At 47.7% G+C, this 19062-nt stretch overlaps 2 protein-coding genes across 2 annotated transcripts; both read right to left on the bottom strand.

Moving 5' to 3' along the window:
• Positions 1 to 5213: 5213 nt before the first annotated feature.
• On the bottom strand, positions 5214 to 9606 carry TREML1 (triggering receptor expressed on myeloid cells like 1). Its single transcript, XM_061146075.1, has 7 exons — positions 9564 to 9606; positions 9041 to 9377; positions 7481 to 7482; positions 6927 to 7023; positions 6436 to 6524; positions 5887 to 5939; positions 5214 to 5528 (listed from the first exon to the last, which is right to left on the bottom strand). The coding sequence occupies exons 1-7, from the start codon at positions 9604 to 9606 to the stop codon at positions 5214 to 5216; spliced, it is 936 nt and encodes a 311-aa protein (XP_061002058.1).
• A 3902-nt stretch (positions 9607 to 13508) lies between these two features.
• On the bottom strand, positions 13509 to 18147 carry TREM2 (triggering receptor expressed on myeloid cells 2). Its single transcript, XM_061146076.1, has 5 exons — positions 18008 to 18147; positions 16233 to 16583; positions 14777 to 14867; positions 13820 to 14013; positions 13509 to 13730 (listed from the first exon to the last, which is right to left on the bottom strand). The coding sequence occupies exons 1-5, from the start codon at positions 18045 to 18047 to the stop codon at positions 13714 to 13716; spliced, it is 693 nt and encodes a 230-aa protein (XP_061002059.1). The 5' UTR covers positions 18048 to 18147; the 3' UTR covers positions 13509 to 13713.
• Between the last annotated feature and the right edge of the window lie 915 nt (positions 18148 to 19062).

The following is a 19062-nucleotide window of genomic DNA, read 5'->3' on the forward strand; positions in this document are numbered from 1 at the left end:
TTAATTGCACTTGCTAGAGCCTATAGTATAATGTTCAATAAAAGTGACAAGAGTGGACATCTTTGTCCTGTTCTCAACTATTGGGGAAAACTTTTTAGTTTTTCACCTTTAAGTATGATATTAGCTGTGAATTATTTATAGATGTTCTTTATCAGGTTGATGAAATCCTGTGGTATTCCTAGTTTGTTGAGTGTTTTTATCATGATAGAGTGTTGGGTTTTATCAAACACTTTCTGTCACCCACTGAAATGATCATGTGGTTTGGGGGAGAGGAATTTCTATTAATATGGTGTATCATACTGATTTTCAAATGTAGAACCAACCTTGCATTCCTAGACTAAGTCTTGCTTTGTCATGCTCTATAATCCTTTCTATTTGTTCCCAGGTCCTATTTGCCACTGTTTCATTGAAGATTTTTTGCATCTACATTTATAAAGAATGTTGGCCTATAGTTTTCTTGTGATCTTTGTCTGGTTTTTGTATCTAAGTAAAACTGCTCTCATAGAAAATGAGTTGGTAAGTATTCCTTCCTCTTCTTTTTTTTTTTTTTTTGAAGAGTTTGTGAAGGATTGGTTTTAAAATTCATTCAGTATTTGATTGAACTCACCAGAAAAGCCATCTGGTCCTAAGCATCTCTTTGTGGGAAGTTTTTGGATTACTAATTAAACCTCTTTACATGGTATAGATTTTCTATTTCTCCTTAAGTCATTTTCAGTAGTTTACGTCTTTCTAGGAATTTGTCCATTTCATCTAAGTTATCTAAGGTATGTAATTATTCATAATATTTCTTATAATGCTTTTTATTTCATAAGGTCAGTAGTTCTCCTTCACTTTTCATTTCTGATTTAGTAATTTGAGTCATCTTCGCTTTGTTTCTTGTCCAGTCTAGCCAAGATTTGTCAATTTTGGTGATCTGGTCAAAGAACCAACTCTTGATTTTGTTGATTTTTTTTTTCTGTTGTTTTTCTGTTCTCTATTTCATTTATTTGTGCTCTAATTTTTATTATTTTCTTTCTTCTGCTTGCTTTGAGTTTAGTTTGCTCTTTTATTTCTAGTTTCTTCAGGTGAAAAGTTAGCTTATTAATTTGAAATCTTCTCTTTTTTTCCTAACATAGGTGTTTACAGCTATAAATTTCTCTCTAAGCACTGACTTTGCTGAATCACCTAACTTTTGGTATGTTGCATAATTATATTCATTCATTTAAAGTATTCATTCATTTCTAACTTCTGTTGTGACTTCTTCTTTTTCCTATTTGTTTTTTAGGAGTGAGTTGTTTGATTTCCACATATTTGTGACTTTCCAAATTTTGCTTCTGTTATTGACTTCTAGTGTCATACCGTTATAGTCAGAAAAAATACTTTATATAATTTCAGTCATTCTAAATTTATTTAGACTTGATTATAGTCAAGCATATGATCTATCCTAGAGACTGTTGCATGTATATTTGAGAAGAATGTGTATTCAGCTTTGTTGGATGGTGTGTTCTGTAGATATCTGCGAGGTCTGTTGGTTTATAGTGTTATTCATGTCTACTCTTTTGTTGTTGATCTTCCACCTCCTTGCTGTATTGTTTTTTTTGAAAGTAGAATATTGAAGTCTACAACCATTACAATTTATTTATCCCTTCAGTTTTGTCAGATTTTGCCTCATGTATTTTGAAACTCTGTTGTTAGGTACACATATATTTATAATTGTTATATCTTCTTAGTGGATTTATTCTTTTATCATTATAAAATGTCCTTTGTCACTAGTAACAATTTTTGTCTTAAAGCCTATTTTGTCTGATAGTATAGCTACTCCAGTGCTCTGTAACTAGTTTGCATGATATATGTTTTTCCATTCTTTTACTTTCAGCAGACTTGTGTTTTTCAATCTAACATTTGTCTTCTAGAAGCAGCATATAGTGGAATCATATATTTTTTAAATCAACTTTGCCAATATCCACCTTTTAATTAGGATGTTTAATCTATTTACATTCAGTATTATTACCGATAAGGTAAGATTTATGTCTTCCAGCTGGTTATTTGTTTTCTACTAGTTTTATGTCTTTTTTCTCCTTTATTTTGCCATTGTCTTTTGTCATATTAGATAATTTAATTCCCTTGTCATTTCTTTTACTGTATAACTTTGCACTATTTTCTTACTGTAGAGATTATAGTTGGCATTTTAATTTAAAATAATCTAGTTCAGATTAATATAACTTAATTTTAATAATATATTAATACAAAAACTTTGATTCTATATAGCCCCATTCCTTCTTTCTCCCTCTTCATATTGTTACTGTCATAAAAGTTACATCTTAATAAATGGTGTGCCCATCAGCAACAGGTATATAATTATTGCTTTATAAAGTTGTCTCTTGAATAGGGGTGGGGGAAGCCATTTTTTTTGAGTAAACACTCCTTGGATTGATGCAAGCCACTGGTTAATTTCCAGAGTTCCAAAAAAGTTGACTATATTTTTGCCGGTTTTCTTGTTTCTTTTATGAAGGTGAGAATTTTCAGAGTTCTTTAACCATTTTCTTCTAAAACTACTCTCAATGTACTTTTAACTTGTATTTTCCTTAGATGAAGTTTAACATCTTTATTATGTCTACATTTCTTTTTGTGTGAGCTATAGGTGTATATCCTGTGACCATATTCTATTAAGTATTTGTTTTCTAACTGATATGTAGGAGTTAGGGAAATGAGCCATCTGCCTTTTTAGGGAAATGAGCCCCCTGCCTTTATATGGGTTGCAAAATTTTTCCTTATTTTGTCTTTTGACTTTAATTGATAGTGTTTTGTCATAGAGGGAAAAGTATCAGTCTTAATTTATCTTAATGTGTCAGTTGTAATGTAACTATGAATTCTTCTATGGCTTCTGAGTTTTGTATGATACTTTAAAGAGCTTTTTTCTCTAAGATTGTTCTAACTATTCCCCAGTAGTTTCATATGTAAAATAAATTTTATCAAAATATAATTTAAATGCAGTAAGGTACGCCTATTGGATAGATTTTGACAAATGTATATACTGTGTAACTACCACAGTCATAATGGAGAACATTTAATTACACCCAAAAGTTCTTTCAGGCCCCTTTAGTCATTCCCACTCCTCCACCACCATTAGCACAAAATATTCTTATTTTTTTGTTGTTGTCTTTTTATCTGTGAGTATTTCCCCCTTGTTGTTTATTTCATCCATCTTCTTTAATGTAAGTTAGCTAACACTTTATTTCAGTTTACTTCAAAGAACAAACTTATTTATCTATTAGTTATGCCATTTTTCTCATTTAAAATTAACTAGCTGTTTGAGTAAGATGCTTAATTCTTGTTAAGTGTGTGTATTTTCCCCTGAGAGCTTCTTTAACTGAGTTCCAAAGGTTCTAATGTGAAGCAGTCATCTCACCATGTCATTTGCATTTACTTTGTTTTTATAAAATAAATTAAATTTATTTCAGTACTTTCATTTTAAAAGTTACTTTTATAACTGTGACTCTGTGACTATAATTCATAGACTTTCTATCATAGGCATTGGTGGAATTAATATATTTCCCTTTCCTCCTTCAGTCTTCTCTACCAGTCAACTGATTATCTTAGTATTTTCCTTTGCATTGTTAAATATACTTCTACTTCTGTCAGGTTCTGAAAAGTTACATTCAGACCAATTATAGTCATTTCTCCCAGAGGGGTGCTTTTTAGACTTTATTCTGCCCTTCCCCCATCTTGCCTTCCCACCGGGAAAGTCCCCAGTCATCTTAGCCAGGGTAAATGAGGGCTTAGTTGATTGGTGGGGAGCTGCTGCCTCCACAAGGGACAGAGTAAATTTAGGTTCTGTCACAGGCTGAGACTCTATCAAAGGAAGCCCAGAACATCCTGCCAGAGCTCCCTGAAAATAGCATTACTAGGCTTGCACAGCCCCTGCCTGTCCCTTCTCCTCAGGTACCTAGACTAAGCTGAGGGCCCTTCCAGATGGTCCAGATGGTTAAAAACTTCTTTTTGCCCAATTCTTCATGATTGTAAAAGACTGGATTCCTGAGTACCTCCTCTTTGCCATCTAAGTCTCTCATCTCAATATGGACAAATATTTTCAAACAGTTTGAGAAGAAGTCATGGCAGAAACCTTAAAGGCCTTCCTATACGCAGCCTGGATTAGCCTTCATTTACACTTAACTGTGGCCACACATTTACCATTTATTCCTCGTTCCCCCAGCTGCATGCCTTTTCTTCACTGGGCTCTTCCCAGGCTCAGAGTTCCGGCCAAGGGAGCAGAGCTACCAGAAGACCACACAGTTGAGAAAGAGCCAACTCTGATAAAACTGATGTCTGTGAAGATCTTTTATCTCCTGGTGCTTGAGAATCCTTTGTTCTACCAAGGAATAGGCTTGGTATCTATTTCAGTTTCTGGCCTTACTCCTGTTTCCTTTTAACCCCATCGCTCCCACCCTGCCTGTCCTGAACCTCCTTTGTGCTGTGCTAAGTCGCTCAGTCTCGTCCGACTCTGTGCAACCCCACCAGGCTACCCTGTCCGTGGAATTCTCCAGGCAAGAATACTAGAGCGGGTTACCGTTTCCTACTCCTGGGGATCTTCCTGACCCAGGGATCGAACCCATGTCTCTTACATCTCCTGCATTGGCGGGCGGCTTCTTTACCACTAGCAGCACCTGGACTGATGAATTATCCTCCTCCTCCCATCATATGTGTCACATCATAAGATGTCACTCGTTTACAAGGTATAAAGCAGAAAATGGGATATTTCTGTCTCAAGCAAATGAATCTATACTTTCAAGTGTCATGATCAAGGCAGGAAATGCTTTTGAAGAAATCCCCCTTCACGCCCCTTAAATCAGACTGCACTGCAGGAGTCTGACCAGGGAGGGAAGTCACTTCCCCGCTGGCAGGAGAGCATTACAGCACAAACTCTGGACCAGTCTTTTCAGTTCATGAGCAGTCAAACCTGGGCCGTTTCATTCCCTCCCAAGCATCAAGAGCTCATATATTATCATTTAGAGTTTATTTAGTTCTTTGGCAGAGGAACTAACATGGCTAGTTTCCCAGGACATGGCTTGGCTTCCCAGGACACCACAGTCATTCCAAGTATCACTTACCAGGTCAGAAAAGTTAAGACATTGGATCCTAAAGGTCAGATTTCCTAAGGATCTAGAGCATGGGTTGCATGGATGGCTACACAAAACCCTGGGGATAATCTGCGAGTGTACAGGCTGGTGACCAGCCTAGCTGGGTGGAGCCTGGCTATTAGGTGGCTCCTGGGCTATTTCACAGGGGGCTCCTCCACCCTTGCCCTTTCCAGGGAAGATGACTGTAGCGTATGTCACAGGCTTGGAGATGATCTCAACCTTAGGAGGCAGAGGGGGCACACAGGATGATTCCAAGGGTAGGAGTTTCCCTGACAGGGAATCAGGAGAAAGGTTGGTGTAAGTGGTATCATCAAAGGAAGGTGGTGAGTCAAGCTTGACATATGGTACATCTGATGGCAAATCAACAGCCAGTCCAGAGTCACTGATGTGGTGGACCACTGAGGAGGGAGCCTATAACAAAAGCAGTCCTGTCAGGCAAAGAGAAAATGCCTCCCTCTACCCCGGTTCCCTGAGGTGAGAAGTCCAGGATCACACTGGATCTGTCTCCGGAATCCTGAGTATGTCTGTGAGCAAGATGGCTTCACTGTGAAGATTGTCAAGCCCCACATATCTCCCTAAATCTGGGCAGGTGGATGCAAAGTGGGAAGGTGGGAGACTATTGTGGGCAAGTTCACAGCATTTAAGAAGTGGGTTTGGACCTCATGTGGGTTCCAGTCTTTTCTCCACCTGATCATCCCAGGACTTGTCAGTGAGTATGGCAGAGGGAGGGTCTAAGGAATTTGGCTGGGGGCCTGCAGAGGTTTCTTACCATGTTTGAGATTCCACTGCTCTGAGATTGTCCACCGACAGCAACCCTGTTTCCTGGTGGAACAGAAGCACAGTCTGCTCCTTGTGCTGACTCAGTGCCTCCCACACACGCAGTCTCTTCAGAAACCTTGGAAACCTCTGTTCTGGCCCATACTCACATCCCCACTCCTACCAGCAAAGTCTTCCCCTTCCATCTCCCCAGCCCCCACCCCCAGGCAGCCCTAACCTCCCCGCCACTTACTGCTTCCACAGCTCCCTTTATCCTGCCTCAACACTCAACCCATCTCCTGAAATCCCCCACCTCTTCCAGCCACCTTGTCCCCAGTGCCACTGTCCCACCCTCTACAATTCCTGTCTCTCCCCAGGCCACCTCCCACTGAATTTCCTTGCTCTCCTCCACCTTTCAGCCATGGGAATTGTAGGGCCTGGGGGCGCTTGCCAAAGCCCATGTGTTGGGGGAGCAGACCTAGATTCCCAGCCTCAAATGCAGGAGTGGCTGATACAGAGCCGGAAGAGCCCTGCTGGGGTACGCAGGTGGAGAGCTACCCACCTTTCCTTTTGGCCATCACAGCAAGCAGCACCACGGCCACCATCACCAGCAGGCCCAGCAAGAACATAGCACCCCAAATCCAGGGTCTGCTGAGACACACGAAGAAGGAAGTGAGCTTAGCCCTGAAGCTGGTGGGGAGCTGCTTGGCAGGAACCCTGGAGAAGTGGTGCAGAGGCACCGTTCTTGGTGTGCCATGGTCGGGAGAAAGAGCTTTTTTTTTTAATGGAATGAAGCAGGGAAACTCAAGCAGGGAAGAAGAGAGACACGTTATCAGGGTATCCTGACTGGAGATCTACTGGAATAAAGGGCTCAGTGCTGAACTGGGATAGAGAGGTATGCCTGTCTGTCTGCGCACCTGCCTACCTGTTGAGCAGTTCCCCAGGAGTGGAGAGAACTGTAAGGTTCCCTTTCAATTTAGTCTGGGGCTCTAAACAAGCTGTATCTTCACCATCACCCTTTCCCAGACACCCACATACAGTTCTTGTCAATACCTCTTCTTATCCTGGCTAGGATCCAAAGGGCTGCCGCTGTTTTCAGAGTCCAAAGAGGAGCTCTCACCCAGAGTCCCATCCTGATGGATCTCCTCCTCTTTCAGGCCAGGAGCTGAGTCAAGAGGAAGTACTTATTGAGCACATACCCACCGAGAAGGGCTCAAGGGCTTGTTGAGATCTGAGGGACTGGGGGAGTAGAGCTGAGGAAGGTCCGGAATAAGAAACACAAAGGGGTGCTTGGGATATTCCTTAAGGGCCTCTTATTTTGGAGGTCAGGGGATGGCTTGTCTAAGCCTTTATCTGACTGTGAATATGCTCACTTCCCCTCTTCCACCAGCTGCCAACCTCCCCCTCTGCATTTCTTCTCTTTACCTGCTCCCCCGTACCTTGTCTCAATCAGGCTGCTCAGACTACGCAGAAACCCCACTGTGTGACCTGTGCCCACTTCCCTACACCACCCCAGAATAGGTCTGTCTGCTCTGACCTCCTTGGAGACCTTGCTCCCAGCTCTCATCACTTGGTCTCTGAAGGGGCTTTGGCCCATCCTACTAGACCTCTCTGCATGCCTGCAACCTCGTGACCAACCCTGCAGGTTGGCTGAGCCCCATCCCAAGCTCTGGAGCTGAGGAACTTAGGGTCAGTCCTGAAATGACCCAATGCCAACTGACACTTGCTGAGAGCTTTGGCTTAGACCCTGAGACTCAGTTTTGTGACAAGTTTTTGTCGTTCCAACTGTGTGCTCAGCTTCTATCTGTGGGACTCAGGGTTGGTTTCTGTGGGCCTGAGGATCTGCCTTGGGAACCCGGGCAGTCCTCCAAGATCCTCTGAGAGGAGTGTCTAGCAATTCACCATTCCCACTCCCCACCCCATGCCAAACCAGGAACTGAGACACCATGACCCCAGTCTTGCTGCGTATGTCCTGATCTGGTTTTTGAAAACACTCTATCCTCCCTGGATACTGTGCTCTACCCATTTGCCTGAATAGCCGTCCTCTACAGCTCTTGGGATCCCCACACCTCAGATGTTCCACTGAGGATGCCCGTCTCCCTGCCATCCCTTCCCAGTGCATTGTCTGGTGACCATTTGCCATTTAGGAAGTTCTAACCTTGAGTTACTAGACCCTAGAGTGTCAAGGAAGCAGGAGAACAAAGGATAACCAGAGTTAACAGAAGTATATTTATAATATGAGTAATAATTGTGGACACAAGAGAGATTCTAATGACAGCTTAGTCCCTCCTCATAACAGATGGAGAAAAACAGAAGGAAAAATGTCTTGATTTCATTATTTTGGAACTTTGGCACAAATTACTTAAGAAAGGAATACTTGAAAATGGAAAAGATGTCAACACCCATAAGAAGAAGGTAGAACAGTCTGCTTCCTCAGGTAGCTGACCATGTTCCCAACAGAACAATTATTTTTTACAATATTGTACTTTTCTGGGGAATATTTAATACTTTTAAATGTTCTTTTAGTAAATATTTAGACATGAGAAAGTTATAGACTGTAAAAATGAATCCTGTGAAGAGTACTTTCTAAACTGACATAGTGTCAAGAATATTGACTATATATTGATGAGACTTTTTCTGTTTTTAAAACTGAATAAGTCAAAGGAATTCAGCCACTAAATGTACCCTGCCTGTTACATGAGACACATACTAGACGCTCAGTGAAGACATAAAATATGGAATAAATTCAGTAGTTTTTAAGCCATTAATCTTGTTACAGGAATAAAACCTGGAACATATACCAAAAAATTAATTCTGGTTGATATGTCTGAATCAAAACTTTGTTTAAAACATTTCTAAGGGAAAAAAACAGCACCTAGTATGTTGAAAATGCTGGATGAGGAGGCCAAGGCCCTGAGTGGGGGAAGAAGGATGTGACTTCCTGTGGGGAGACCTGCTCATGTAGGAGGGGAAAGGGGACTGCTCTTTGGCTGATTTATCTCAGACTTCTCACCCGGTTTGGCTTCCGTTCCCTGCAGAGCTGTCAAAAGAATATTGGGCATTTGGCCAACATTCCTCACCCACAAGGGCTCCCACCCACCAAGGACCCAAGAGCAGCAGGTTGGGGCAAGGGGGCAGGCCAGGGCTGCTGGCCAGGCTGGGATAACTCACCTGCAGGGAGCACATCCAGAGTCACCCTGTGTACTGTCTGGGGCCCCGAGAAGCCCTCCACCACACAGCCATACTCTCCAGCATCCTCCTCCTGCAGGGCAACCATCTCCACCTGGAGCAGGCCGCCCCCCAGGTCGGTGAGAAATATGCGGCTGCCAGCTGGGGCCCCGCGATTCACAGCTGATGTCACCAAGGGCTGGCATCCCTCTGGCAGGACCCGGCACCACACCTTTTGAGCCTTGACATCCTGGAGTCGGTAGTGGCACTGCACCAGGATGGAACTCCCTACGGGCGCCTGCAGCATCTCCGGGAGGCTGCCGGCCAAGCCCTGGCCTAAGGGAGGAAAGTTGAGGGAACGTCAGGCAGGGCACCTCCCGGTCCCCTCACTGCCCAAGGGCTCAGTGGTCTAGAGGTCCACTTCTGGGCCTACATATGTAACAGTTTCCAGGGCAACGCCAATTATCCCTGGGCACGGAGCGGGGTACATGGGCCCAGAGTGCAGCTCCTTCTGAACCTTACCTACTAGTCCCAGGAGCAGCAGCAGGAGCAGTTTGGGACCCATGGCTGGGCAGGGAGATGTCAGCTCTGAGGCTCGTCTGGGCACTGACACAGCATTCCCCTGGGGGCAGGAAATTTGGCCTCAGACACTCACGTGGGGCTCTCAGTAACCATGGGGCTGGGAAGCAGGCACTGGTGGGCCCCGCTGTGGGTGGGGAGAAGGATCTGTTCCAAGCTCTGGTTGGCTCAGTGTTCCAGATAGGAGTGGGCGAGGTAGAATGAGAAGGCCCAAGGAAAGACAGAAGCCTGGGATCCTGGGCGCCCCTAAGGAGTGAAGTGAGGGAGGAGGGAGCATTAGAGAAAGGGGGAGGATGATCTTCAGGGTGTTCCAAATATAGAATCTGATGATGCAGAGCTGTGAAGGAGGGAAGTAAAATGTCCTCCCCAGGGCCTGAGTTCGTCTTAATTTTAAATTCTGTGTGAGTGCTCCACCTGAGCTCTCCGGAGATCATCCAGGAAGCACCCCCTGGATGCTGCACCCTGGCCTGGCCTGTCTCCATTCCCTGTGCTGAGCGCTCCCTAGACACTTCCGGTGTGGACCACATTCTCCACTTCCAGGAATTGCACTATTGCTTTAATAATTAATTGGATATTGAACCTCCTGTATTCATCTCATTTTCATAGCTTTTCTGTCTAGGTTTCTTTCCTTTTTTTTGGTCCACTTTGTTCTGACTCCTGGAAGATATCCTCATATTTTTTCTTCCATCCCTTCTATCCTTGTCCTTCAAGTTTTTATCCCTTAGTGCTTTTAATTTACAATATTTTTGATTCTCCAAGCATTTCTCATTTATTGTATATTATTTTTGTTTCACGAATGCACTGTCCTCTCTGTCAGAAGACAGTTCTCTGTGAATATTTTCATGTTTCTGCATGCTTGGGGCCTTCCCAGAAAAGGTCACTGACCAAGCTTTGTTCCAGGGAGATTGAAGAGCAAACATGCCCGGGGAGGTAGAGACTGTGTGTCAGCTCCAGAGAGATTTGCTTCCATCCTTCCCCTTCCTCCCTGGCAATGATCAGTTTCTATTCCAAAGTAAAGATGTCTCTCTCTTTCTCCCGCCAGAGAGGAAGATGGGCCAACGTGCCAGATGCTCTATATAAGCTCCAAGTCTCATAATTTGGGGTTCCTCTCCCATGACACAAACCCACTCCCTGCACAGGCACCATCTGGTCCTGGTTTGCATCACCCTGTGCAGAACCAGAGTTGGGGATCCCATACAGAATGTGGGGGGTAAACCTGCTGACACCAGGGACGCACCAGTGCTCAGACCAGAGCAGGCCAGGTGGGAATGACTGGGAGGACACACTGCTCTGACCTAGATGGTCACGCCTGGAAAGGGGCCTGGAAGAACCACCCCCCCTTCTTCTGTCCTCCCTGGCCTCCTCCTCCCCTCTCTCTGCCTCCTCCCCCCTCCAGGAGCAAGGGAGCTGAGAATGGGAAGCTGGGAGCAGGAGCCTGAGGAAGCCATGTTTAGCTGAGTCGCGTGGACACGGTGATAGGGAGACCAGCTGTCCCTGCTCACCTGGCGTGAGGGTTTTCTGGGGACACAGGACTCTTGGTGCTAACACTGGCAGAGTCACCAGCTGACTGGACAGCTGGGTCTCCCCCGTGAGTGATATGGAAGTATGTATGTCTGTCCTGCCAAGGCATATCAGGCTTTCTTTGATTTTCTTACCAGAAAATTATTTTTGCTCTAACAAGCCAACCTGGGAGATTTATGTGAGGAGGAGACCTGTCTTCAATATTTACTGAGTGTCTAAAACAGATACAGTCCCCCGCTGAGTGCCTGGGACAGAAGTGGCCAGGATCCAGGATCCAGAGAGGTGTCCTCTCACCAGGCGTTTGAGAAGAGGAAGAAAGCCAATGTTTATGCAGGACCTACTATGTGCCAGACAGCTGGCCAGGGACTTTAATGTTATTTCTTTCAATCTCATAAAACCCCACCAAAGTAGAGTGGTTGGAGTTTGATTTGGTGTTGGGATTTTTGTTTGTCTTTATGTGCAAGGAGCCTGAGGCTCAGAGCAGTTAAGGAACTTGCTTAAGGTTTCTTGAGGAGGCAAACTTGAAATTGGAAAATGCTTTCAGATCAGTGTGCACACCAGAGAGTGAAAGGCGGGGGATCCCAGGGTGGATGTCTCTGACATGGCCGAGCAGGAAGGAGCAAAGCCTGAGCTCCCAAGAGGAGGAACGTTCGAGCAGCACTCCACCAGCAGGCACACCCCCGGAGCCTCCCCTTCCATCCCGTCACCCCCAGTGCCCAGGTGGGGTGGGAGGGAGGGTGCTGGTGTGGGCTCAGTTTGGACTCTGTTCGGTCTCGGCTCCTAGACTGTGCCTGTGTCTGCAGGAAGGAGATGACTGCCCCAGGACCCGACGGGGAAGTTTCACTGAAGTGCAGCTGAGTCAGGGAGGCCAGGGAAACAACAGACTGGACCAGGGTCCTGGAGCTGGGGGCAGAGGCCCGCGGAGCAGCCTCGGAGGGAGTGGGTGGGGCAGGGCTGTGACGAGGAGGGTGACCTGTTAACACGAGGCTGAAATGCAGGGCTGTACTGGGGGCTCTTTCCCAGGGATTCAAAACCCCAGGGACCCACACCCAGGTTAGGGAGCAATGCAGCCACATGTGGCCGTGGACAGGGGCTCCTGGACTGCCACCTCTCTGAGACCAGGACAGAGAACCTGCGGATATGGCCAACTCACTTCCTCCTCTTGAGGACAGCCGGCCTTCAGGGCAGGTTCCATCTAGTTTCCGCCTCATTCTTGGTCCAGGAGGCGTGTGTATGTGTAGAAGAGATAGATGAGGTTCCCTGAGATGCTTTGGTTGTCCCCTGTGTCTCGAATGCTCTTCCTGCCTTGCTTCCTTGAGGTGTTTCTCAAGTGGTGCCTCCTGACTACCCTTTAGAATTGCATCATTCCCCAGGCCTCCTGCCCTCCCATACTCCCAACCAGCTGACTGACCAACATTGTATTTGTCTGTCTGCTTTCTTCCCATGAGAACGAGGCTCTGTGTGGGCAGAAATCTTGGCTTGGCTTGTTCACTGGTATGTCTCCAATGCCTAGACTGGTACCTGGCACAGAAAATATCAGTTTTTATTGAATAAGTACATGAATAAATAGGTCCTGTGGTTAGGACTCCACACTTCTTTTGCTGGGGCCCAGGTTCGATCCCTGGTCAGGGAACTAAGATGCTGCAAGCTATGCAGCATGGCTTAAAAAAAAAGAGGGAGGAATTATTTTTAATAAATAAGTAGGGTGCACCTTGAATGTCAAGTGAAAGTAGGATTTCCAGGCTGCACAGTGGACTCTGGGTAAATCTTTTCCCTTGTGAGCCTCAGTGTCCCTTCTGTACAATGAGAGGCTTGGGGCTTGGAGCAGTAGTCCCCAGATCTGGTACACTGTGCCAACAACCCAAGACCTTGCCATTTCTCTGGAGGGAGCATAACATGATAAAAACAAACCTCTAGGGAGATAAATGGATGAGTCAGCTGGGAACTGGTTGGACGTGGGGGGCTTGAGACAGGCAGAGGGAGGAAGGGGCCTGGGGTGGGGGCCCAGCAATAATCATAGGGAACTGGTGGACAGGGGGCAGGAGGATGAGAGAAGATGCTAGAGAAATTCCACAGAGGGAGGCAGGGCTTGGTAATCAGATCTCTGGGAGGGAGAGAGAAGACTTAAAAAGTCTGGCCAGTTTGGAGCCTGTGGAAATGGAGGGGTGTGGTATTCTAAGACCCTGGACCCTAAGGAGCCAGACCTTCTGTCTTCTCCTCATCAGTATTCACTCTACTAGCCTTGTAGCAAAAGAGAAGACCTTCATGACACGCTAAACCATCAGATAAACATGAAGTCTTGGATTTACTTGTGAGAGTGTTTAATGACCAATGTCCAGAAGTTGGAAGTATCCTTCCCACCTCCCATGCGTGCATGCATGCGTGCACACACACATACACACACACACATGCATGCACGCGCTTCCATGGGCCAGAGGAAGAAGGGTAGAGGCAGACTGGCCTTTTGCCAAAGCAGAGCCAGAAGGCTTGGTGGCCAACAGGAGAGTGTGCAGCAAGCTGGGGTAATCCATGCAGACCTCTCCTGAAACTCTCCACCGAGGGTCCTTCTCTCTCATATGTCTCTCAGCTCTGCAACAGACAGGGTTCTCACTCAGCAGCTCTCTGCCCCACCTCTCCGGCCCCCGGTCCCCGGCCACCACTGTGCTCCCCAAGCTCACCTGTCACAGTCTGGAGCTGGTGACCTGGGTTGTGGCCACAGTCCGGTCCACTGGTCTGGGGTGGCCGTTGTTTCTGCCCATGCCAGGCTGCAGCCCAGAGGGCAGTGGCAGCTAGAAGCTTGCTGAGAAAGATGCAGGCCAGAAGGAAGAGGATAGAAGTGGGTGGGAAAGGGCTCTCCTCTTCTGAAAGGCTCCTTGGAGAAACAAAGAGGGCATGTGGGAGGCCATGAGGGGACACACACGCTGGACTCTGTCCTCAGAGAAGGAAGGGGGAGACCCCAGGAGCTCGGGGGGCTGGGGACACCCCCACCCACCACCATCCCTGGATGAGGCTTTATGGGGTTAGGGGAGCCCGTAGTCAGGAGACCTGAGTTCCAGGCACAGATCTGCCTGCTGAGTGCTTTTAAACAACCACCTCCCTCATTGAGCGGTTTTCTGCCTACATGATGGTGTGATGTGTTGTGGTGTGTCTGTGTGTGTGTGCGTGTGTGCACACATGTGCACTTCATGGTTATACTAACAGTGTTTAAACACCAGTACATAGTCAAGAACCTGTCAGAACTGATTCTGGTCCCATCAGGGAAGCAGGGATCTAGGGGTACCAATTTTGTGCTAAAATATTAATTGTAAAACTTTCATTGTTGCTGAACTGTGGGGATTCTGTCTGAAGGCTGCCAGGGGAAGAGGGGTTAGGCCAGTCATTCAAGAGTCTTGGAGCAGCAGCTATTTATAAACTGTCAGGGAAGTTTTGTAATATTTTAACAACTGGTACAGTCACACCAACACACTGGCTGGTTGGAGGGGTGTTTAGACAAGATCATATACAGATCCTTTCCTGTTCCAGTTGCCTTGGAATCTGTACTTCTGGCACCCACTGCCCCCCAGCTGCCACCCCATGCCTGGGCTCTGCAGGGTGGAGGTCTACCCAGGGATCTTAGCAAAGACTTTTCACTATACCTGGAGATACTGTGCTCCACCTGGGCATTCTCGAAGCTCTCAGACCCCTCAGGGATCCAGAGATCTCCAGGGTCCTGGTAATCACGGGGGTCTGTGGGAGACAGAGCCTGTGAGCTGCTAGTCCCCTTCTTGAAGCCACAGTGGAGAGAACCCCTCTGGGTGGGGTGAAGCCCTCTGGGACCTCACCCTATGTGGATCAAGTTGTTAACGTCTCTGAGCCTCAGTTTCCTCACCTGTAGAATGGAGCAGTTAGGAACCCCTTCTTAATAATAGTGTTGCAGGATTCAGCGAGAACATCCTGTGTCTTGCCCATCACCTCATAGGAGCTCAGTGACTGCAGCCCCCACCCTCCCATCACACAGGGTCTTTGGGAGGAGCAAATGAGATGATGGGTGTTTCTGAAAGTCTGGTGTGGACTGTCAAGCTGGCTGTACCAGCTACAGATTATTGTTGTTGTTGTTATTCTTGTTATTCTTTTCCTGCTCTATCTATGAGAATCAGCTGAGCCTTAGACTCTGATAGGATCGCAGTGTTTCCTTGCCACCTACTCCCATGGAGGTGGGGTTTGGGGTCTAAGGCAGATGGTCTCACCTACCCTCCCCATCTTAGACAAATTTTCGACCTTTATTTCCATGATAAGGGGCCATATTACGGGGAGGAGTTGGACAAAAAGAGTGTCAGAAAAGGGATCTGTAACCTCAGATTTGTTCTCCTTTGGGACACAGGAGACACAGAAGGCTTTCCTGGCAGGCACCCCCTGTGCAAGCTCAGGGGTGAGAAGGGCCTCACCACTCCTTATCTCACCTAGTTAAACCGGGAATGATGAACCCAAGCAGTTAGCAGCAGGAGACTGGGGCGAGGACTGTCACTGACCCAAGCACTGTAAAACTCTATCGTTTGTTTCTCAGGAGAGCCATACAGACTCCATCACCACCATTTAAAGATGGGGAAATGGAGGCCCAGAGAGGAGAAGCAGTTGCCCCGGGTCACAGCAGTGTTCCTTTCTGGGGCTGTTTTTCTGTACCAAGTTGGTGCTTAATCTACATCAGTAGGTGCATTGTGTGGTTAGGTGAGGGAATGAGTGAATGTCCTCCTGCTCCTTAAGGACCACCTCAGTGCTCACATCCCAGTGGGATGCCAGATGGATAAAGCCATTTGCAGGGTAGGGGGAGCAGGACCACAGCTAGCTCCTGTCTGTGTAAATTAGAGGACTGTACCCTTCCTGCAAGCGATGCAGTCCTCCACCGGGGGCGCAGCCTGGAGCAGGCCACAGAGCTGGGTGGTGACCCCCTCTGCAGTCAGCAATTGGCACAACCAGCCACAGTGGCCCTCAGTTGGGCAGGGGGACAAAATCCACACTGTGGGATCTCCCAGGGCCCCCAAAAGCCCCGAGCGTGGTCAGTCCTATGCTCAGAGCCCCAACCTCAGGGCGGGGTGCAGCCAGCCGCCCACTCACCAGCCAGCACCTCCACCAGGACCTTCCTGAGGGTGTCAGCCTCACTGCCATGGAGGCTCTGACACTGGTAGAGGCCAGCGTCGTGGGCTTGAAGATTCCGCAGCGTGATGGTGAGTGTGCCCCCCAGGGCGTCATCCATGATGGCGGTGCTCCCGTTGCGCCTCTTCAGGAAGGACAGCAGCCAGGAGGGGTGGGTGCTGACCACGTGCTGGCACAGGCCTTCTTCACCCAGCTGGCGGCACCAGGCCTTGCGTCTCCCCCAGTGCTTCAAGGAGTTGTAGGGGCAGGAGACCCGCAGGGACCGGCCCATCGTGCCCTGGAACACCGTGGTGTTGTGTGCTCCAGACAGCTCTGGGGACAAGACGTTCATTCACTGTACCAAGTGTTTATTGAACACCTACTATGTTCACTGAGCAGAAGAGACAGAAATCATGCCCTTAAGGAACTCAGGTCTTTACACAAGTTGGGAGAAGGTGGCACAGCCCAAGTATGTGTTTATAGAAAATGAAGAAACCAGGAAACCTGGGTCCTGGGTCTGGCTTTATCACCACTGGACTTGTTGGACCTCTTAGAGAAGTAATTGACCCTCTCTGAGCCTATTTCCAGAGATATTTGGTCTTGAAGTTCCCGCCACTCCTAGTCCACACGTGTTCTTCCTGTTACATGGAATCATGCCCTCGTCTCTCCCCCTCCATTCTCAAGAGAGCAAGGCCAGTGGCCTCTCAGGCCTGGGGCTGGTCCCACAGTGGGCTGAACATTCCCTGCCCATGCCCGCCATACTTGCTAACTCTGCAGCTGCCCACGCCAGTACCAGCCCCACATTCTTCTCTTCGTGACCTTTAGCTTCCAGCTTCCCTATTTCTGTGGCTTTGTTCCCCTTTCAGGAGGGATGCATCTCAGAGCTATTTTGGGGGAGACATGAGGCTGCTATTTTAGGGGCCCCCCTTGGGGTGGGGGAGCACCAGTCTGGTGCCAGAGCAGGGGCTGAAAGGGAATCACCTAGCACTCTCTGCCTCAGCCACATGGTGACAGAAACTTGCCAATAAGATTAGGGAGCTGGTGGCCTGTCTTTTGGAACCAGAGAGACCTGATAAGCAATATCCCCCATAAGACCCCGTCCATCTGCCTCCAGACAGATCAACATACCCGCCACTTTCCCTGCTCCACCTCCAGCTAAGAAACTCCAGCTTCACTAGAATATTGTCTCCTCTCACCCACGTGTGACTTTTTCTCTGCGGGGAGCAAGAGGCATCCCCCAATGAGAAAATGCTGTCATGTGCAAAATTCTAGGGTGCTCATCCCTGCAGCTCAATCACAGAATCTTCAGCCCCAGGGCTGAGGACAGGAGGACCTTCAGAGCCCAGGAGGGGTACCCCAAAGATGCAGATTCCCAGTGCTGGGTTCTTTCCTCCCTCCCACCCTGCCGCTCCTCTGGGGCTAGATTTATGCTTAAGTGGTTCAAAATTTTAGGGGCTCTTACCAATGCTCCCCAAACTTCCCCCAACTACTAGCTAGTGCCTGAGATGCCATCAGAACTCCTTCCCTTTCTAGGTGTCTGAATCCACCAGCCTCTGATGCCTCCACCTGCATGAAGAGCTGATACTGGGGAAGGGAGGGAAAGCATGGAGAATACGGGGCACAGTGGGAAGCGGGGGTGTAGGACATGCGGAGGATTTCAGCCTTCTTCAGAGTGTGGCTCAGTGCTCCCCACCCACCCACTTGCCACATACTCAAGGAAAGGGAGGGAGAGTTGGCAGCAAAGGAGGGACTCCTACCTGTGACAGCGAGCAGGATGAGCAGCCCGACAGGCTCCATGTCACCCTTCCCTTGTGGAGGACAGACGGAGGGTGCCTTGTGCAAGATCTCGTCCTTTCGAGAGGGTCAGGCTCCCCAGACGCTGCCCACAGGAACTGGCTCCTGGAGGTTGAGCAATCGTCGGGACTGGGATCTGGCTTCATGATTCAGGGAGGGGGAGCAGGGCGGGGGAGGGGAAGACAGGAGAGGAGGAGCTACCGCTGCAGCCCAGCAGTGGGGTGCTGTGGATCCCAGACCTCTGAGAGGGCAGCCCACTGTCCAGCTCATGCCCGCCTCCTCACTGGTTGAGAAGATTATCCTTTCTCCACTCAGTTGCCTTAGTATCTTTATGGAAAGTCACTTGACATGTAGGTCTACTTCTTGACTGTCCATTCTGTTCCATTGATCTATGTGTTGATCCTTTTACCTGTTACACCCCATCTTGACTACTCACTGGGGCTTTGCTTTTTTTTATTGGCATACAATTGCTTTACGATGTTGTGTTTCTGCTGTGCCAATAAAGTGAATCCGCTGTATGTATACATACATCCCCTCCCTCCTGAGCCTCCCTCCCACCCTCTAGGTCATCACAGAGCACTGAACTGAGCTCCCCGTGCTACACACAGCTTCCCACTAGCGATCTCTTTTACACAGGGCAGTGTATGTATGTCAGTGCTACTTTCCCCATTCGTTCCACCCTCTCCTTCTCTCTCTCGTAGTCCACATGTCTGTTCTCTACGTTTGTCTCTATCCCTGCCCTGCAAATAGCTTCATCAGTACCATTTTTCTAGATTCCATACATATGCGTTAATATGCAATATTTGTTTCTCTCTTTCTGACACTTCACTCTGTATGACAGATTCTAGGTCCATCCACATCACTACAAATGACTCGATTTCATTCCTTCTTATGGCTGAGTAATATTCCATTATGTATATATGCCACATCTTCTTTATCCATTCATCTGTCAGTGGACATTTAGGTTGCTTCCATGTCCTGGCTACTGTAAGGAGTGCTGCTATGAACACTGGGGTGC

Source organism: Dama dama, chromosome 7, assembly GCF_033118175.1.
Source record: "Dama dama isolate Ldn47 chromosome 7, ASM3311817v1, whole genome shotgun sequence".
NCBI lineage: Eukaryota > Metazoa > Chordata > Mammalia > Artiodactyla > Cervidae > Dama > Dama dama.

Excerpts from the sequence above, each read along its gene's own strand:
- TREML1 (XM_061146075.1), bottom strand. The coding sequence starts at position 9,606 with ATGGGTCCCAAACTGCTCCTGCTGCTGCTCCTGGGACTAGTAG. Across the intron at positions 9,378-9,563 it reads GCTGCTCCTGGGACTAGTAG|GCCAGGGCTTGGCCGGCAGC; the intron begins GTAAGGTTCAGA and ends TTCCTCCCTTAG. Across the intron at positions 5,529-5,886 it reads GCAGTGGAATCTCAAACATG|GCTCCCTCCTCAGTGGTCCA; the intron begins GTAAGAAACCTC and ends CTTTTGTTATAG.
- TREM2 (XM_061146076.1), bottom strand. The coding sequence starts at position 18,047 with ATGGAGCCTGTCGGGCTGCTCATCCTGCTCGCTGTCACAG. Across the intron at positions 14,868-16,232 it reads CCTGGTGGAGGTGCTGGCTG|ACCCCCGTGATTACCAGGAC; the intron begins GTGAGTGGGCGG and ends TGTCTCCCACAG. Across the intron at positions 14,014-14,776 it reads GTGGAGCACAGTATCTCCAG|GAGCCTTTCAGAAGAGGAGA; the intron begins GTATAGTGAAAA and ends TGTTTCTCCAAG.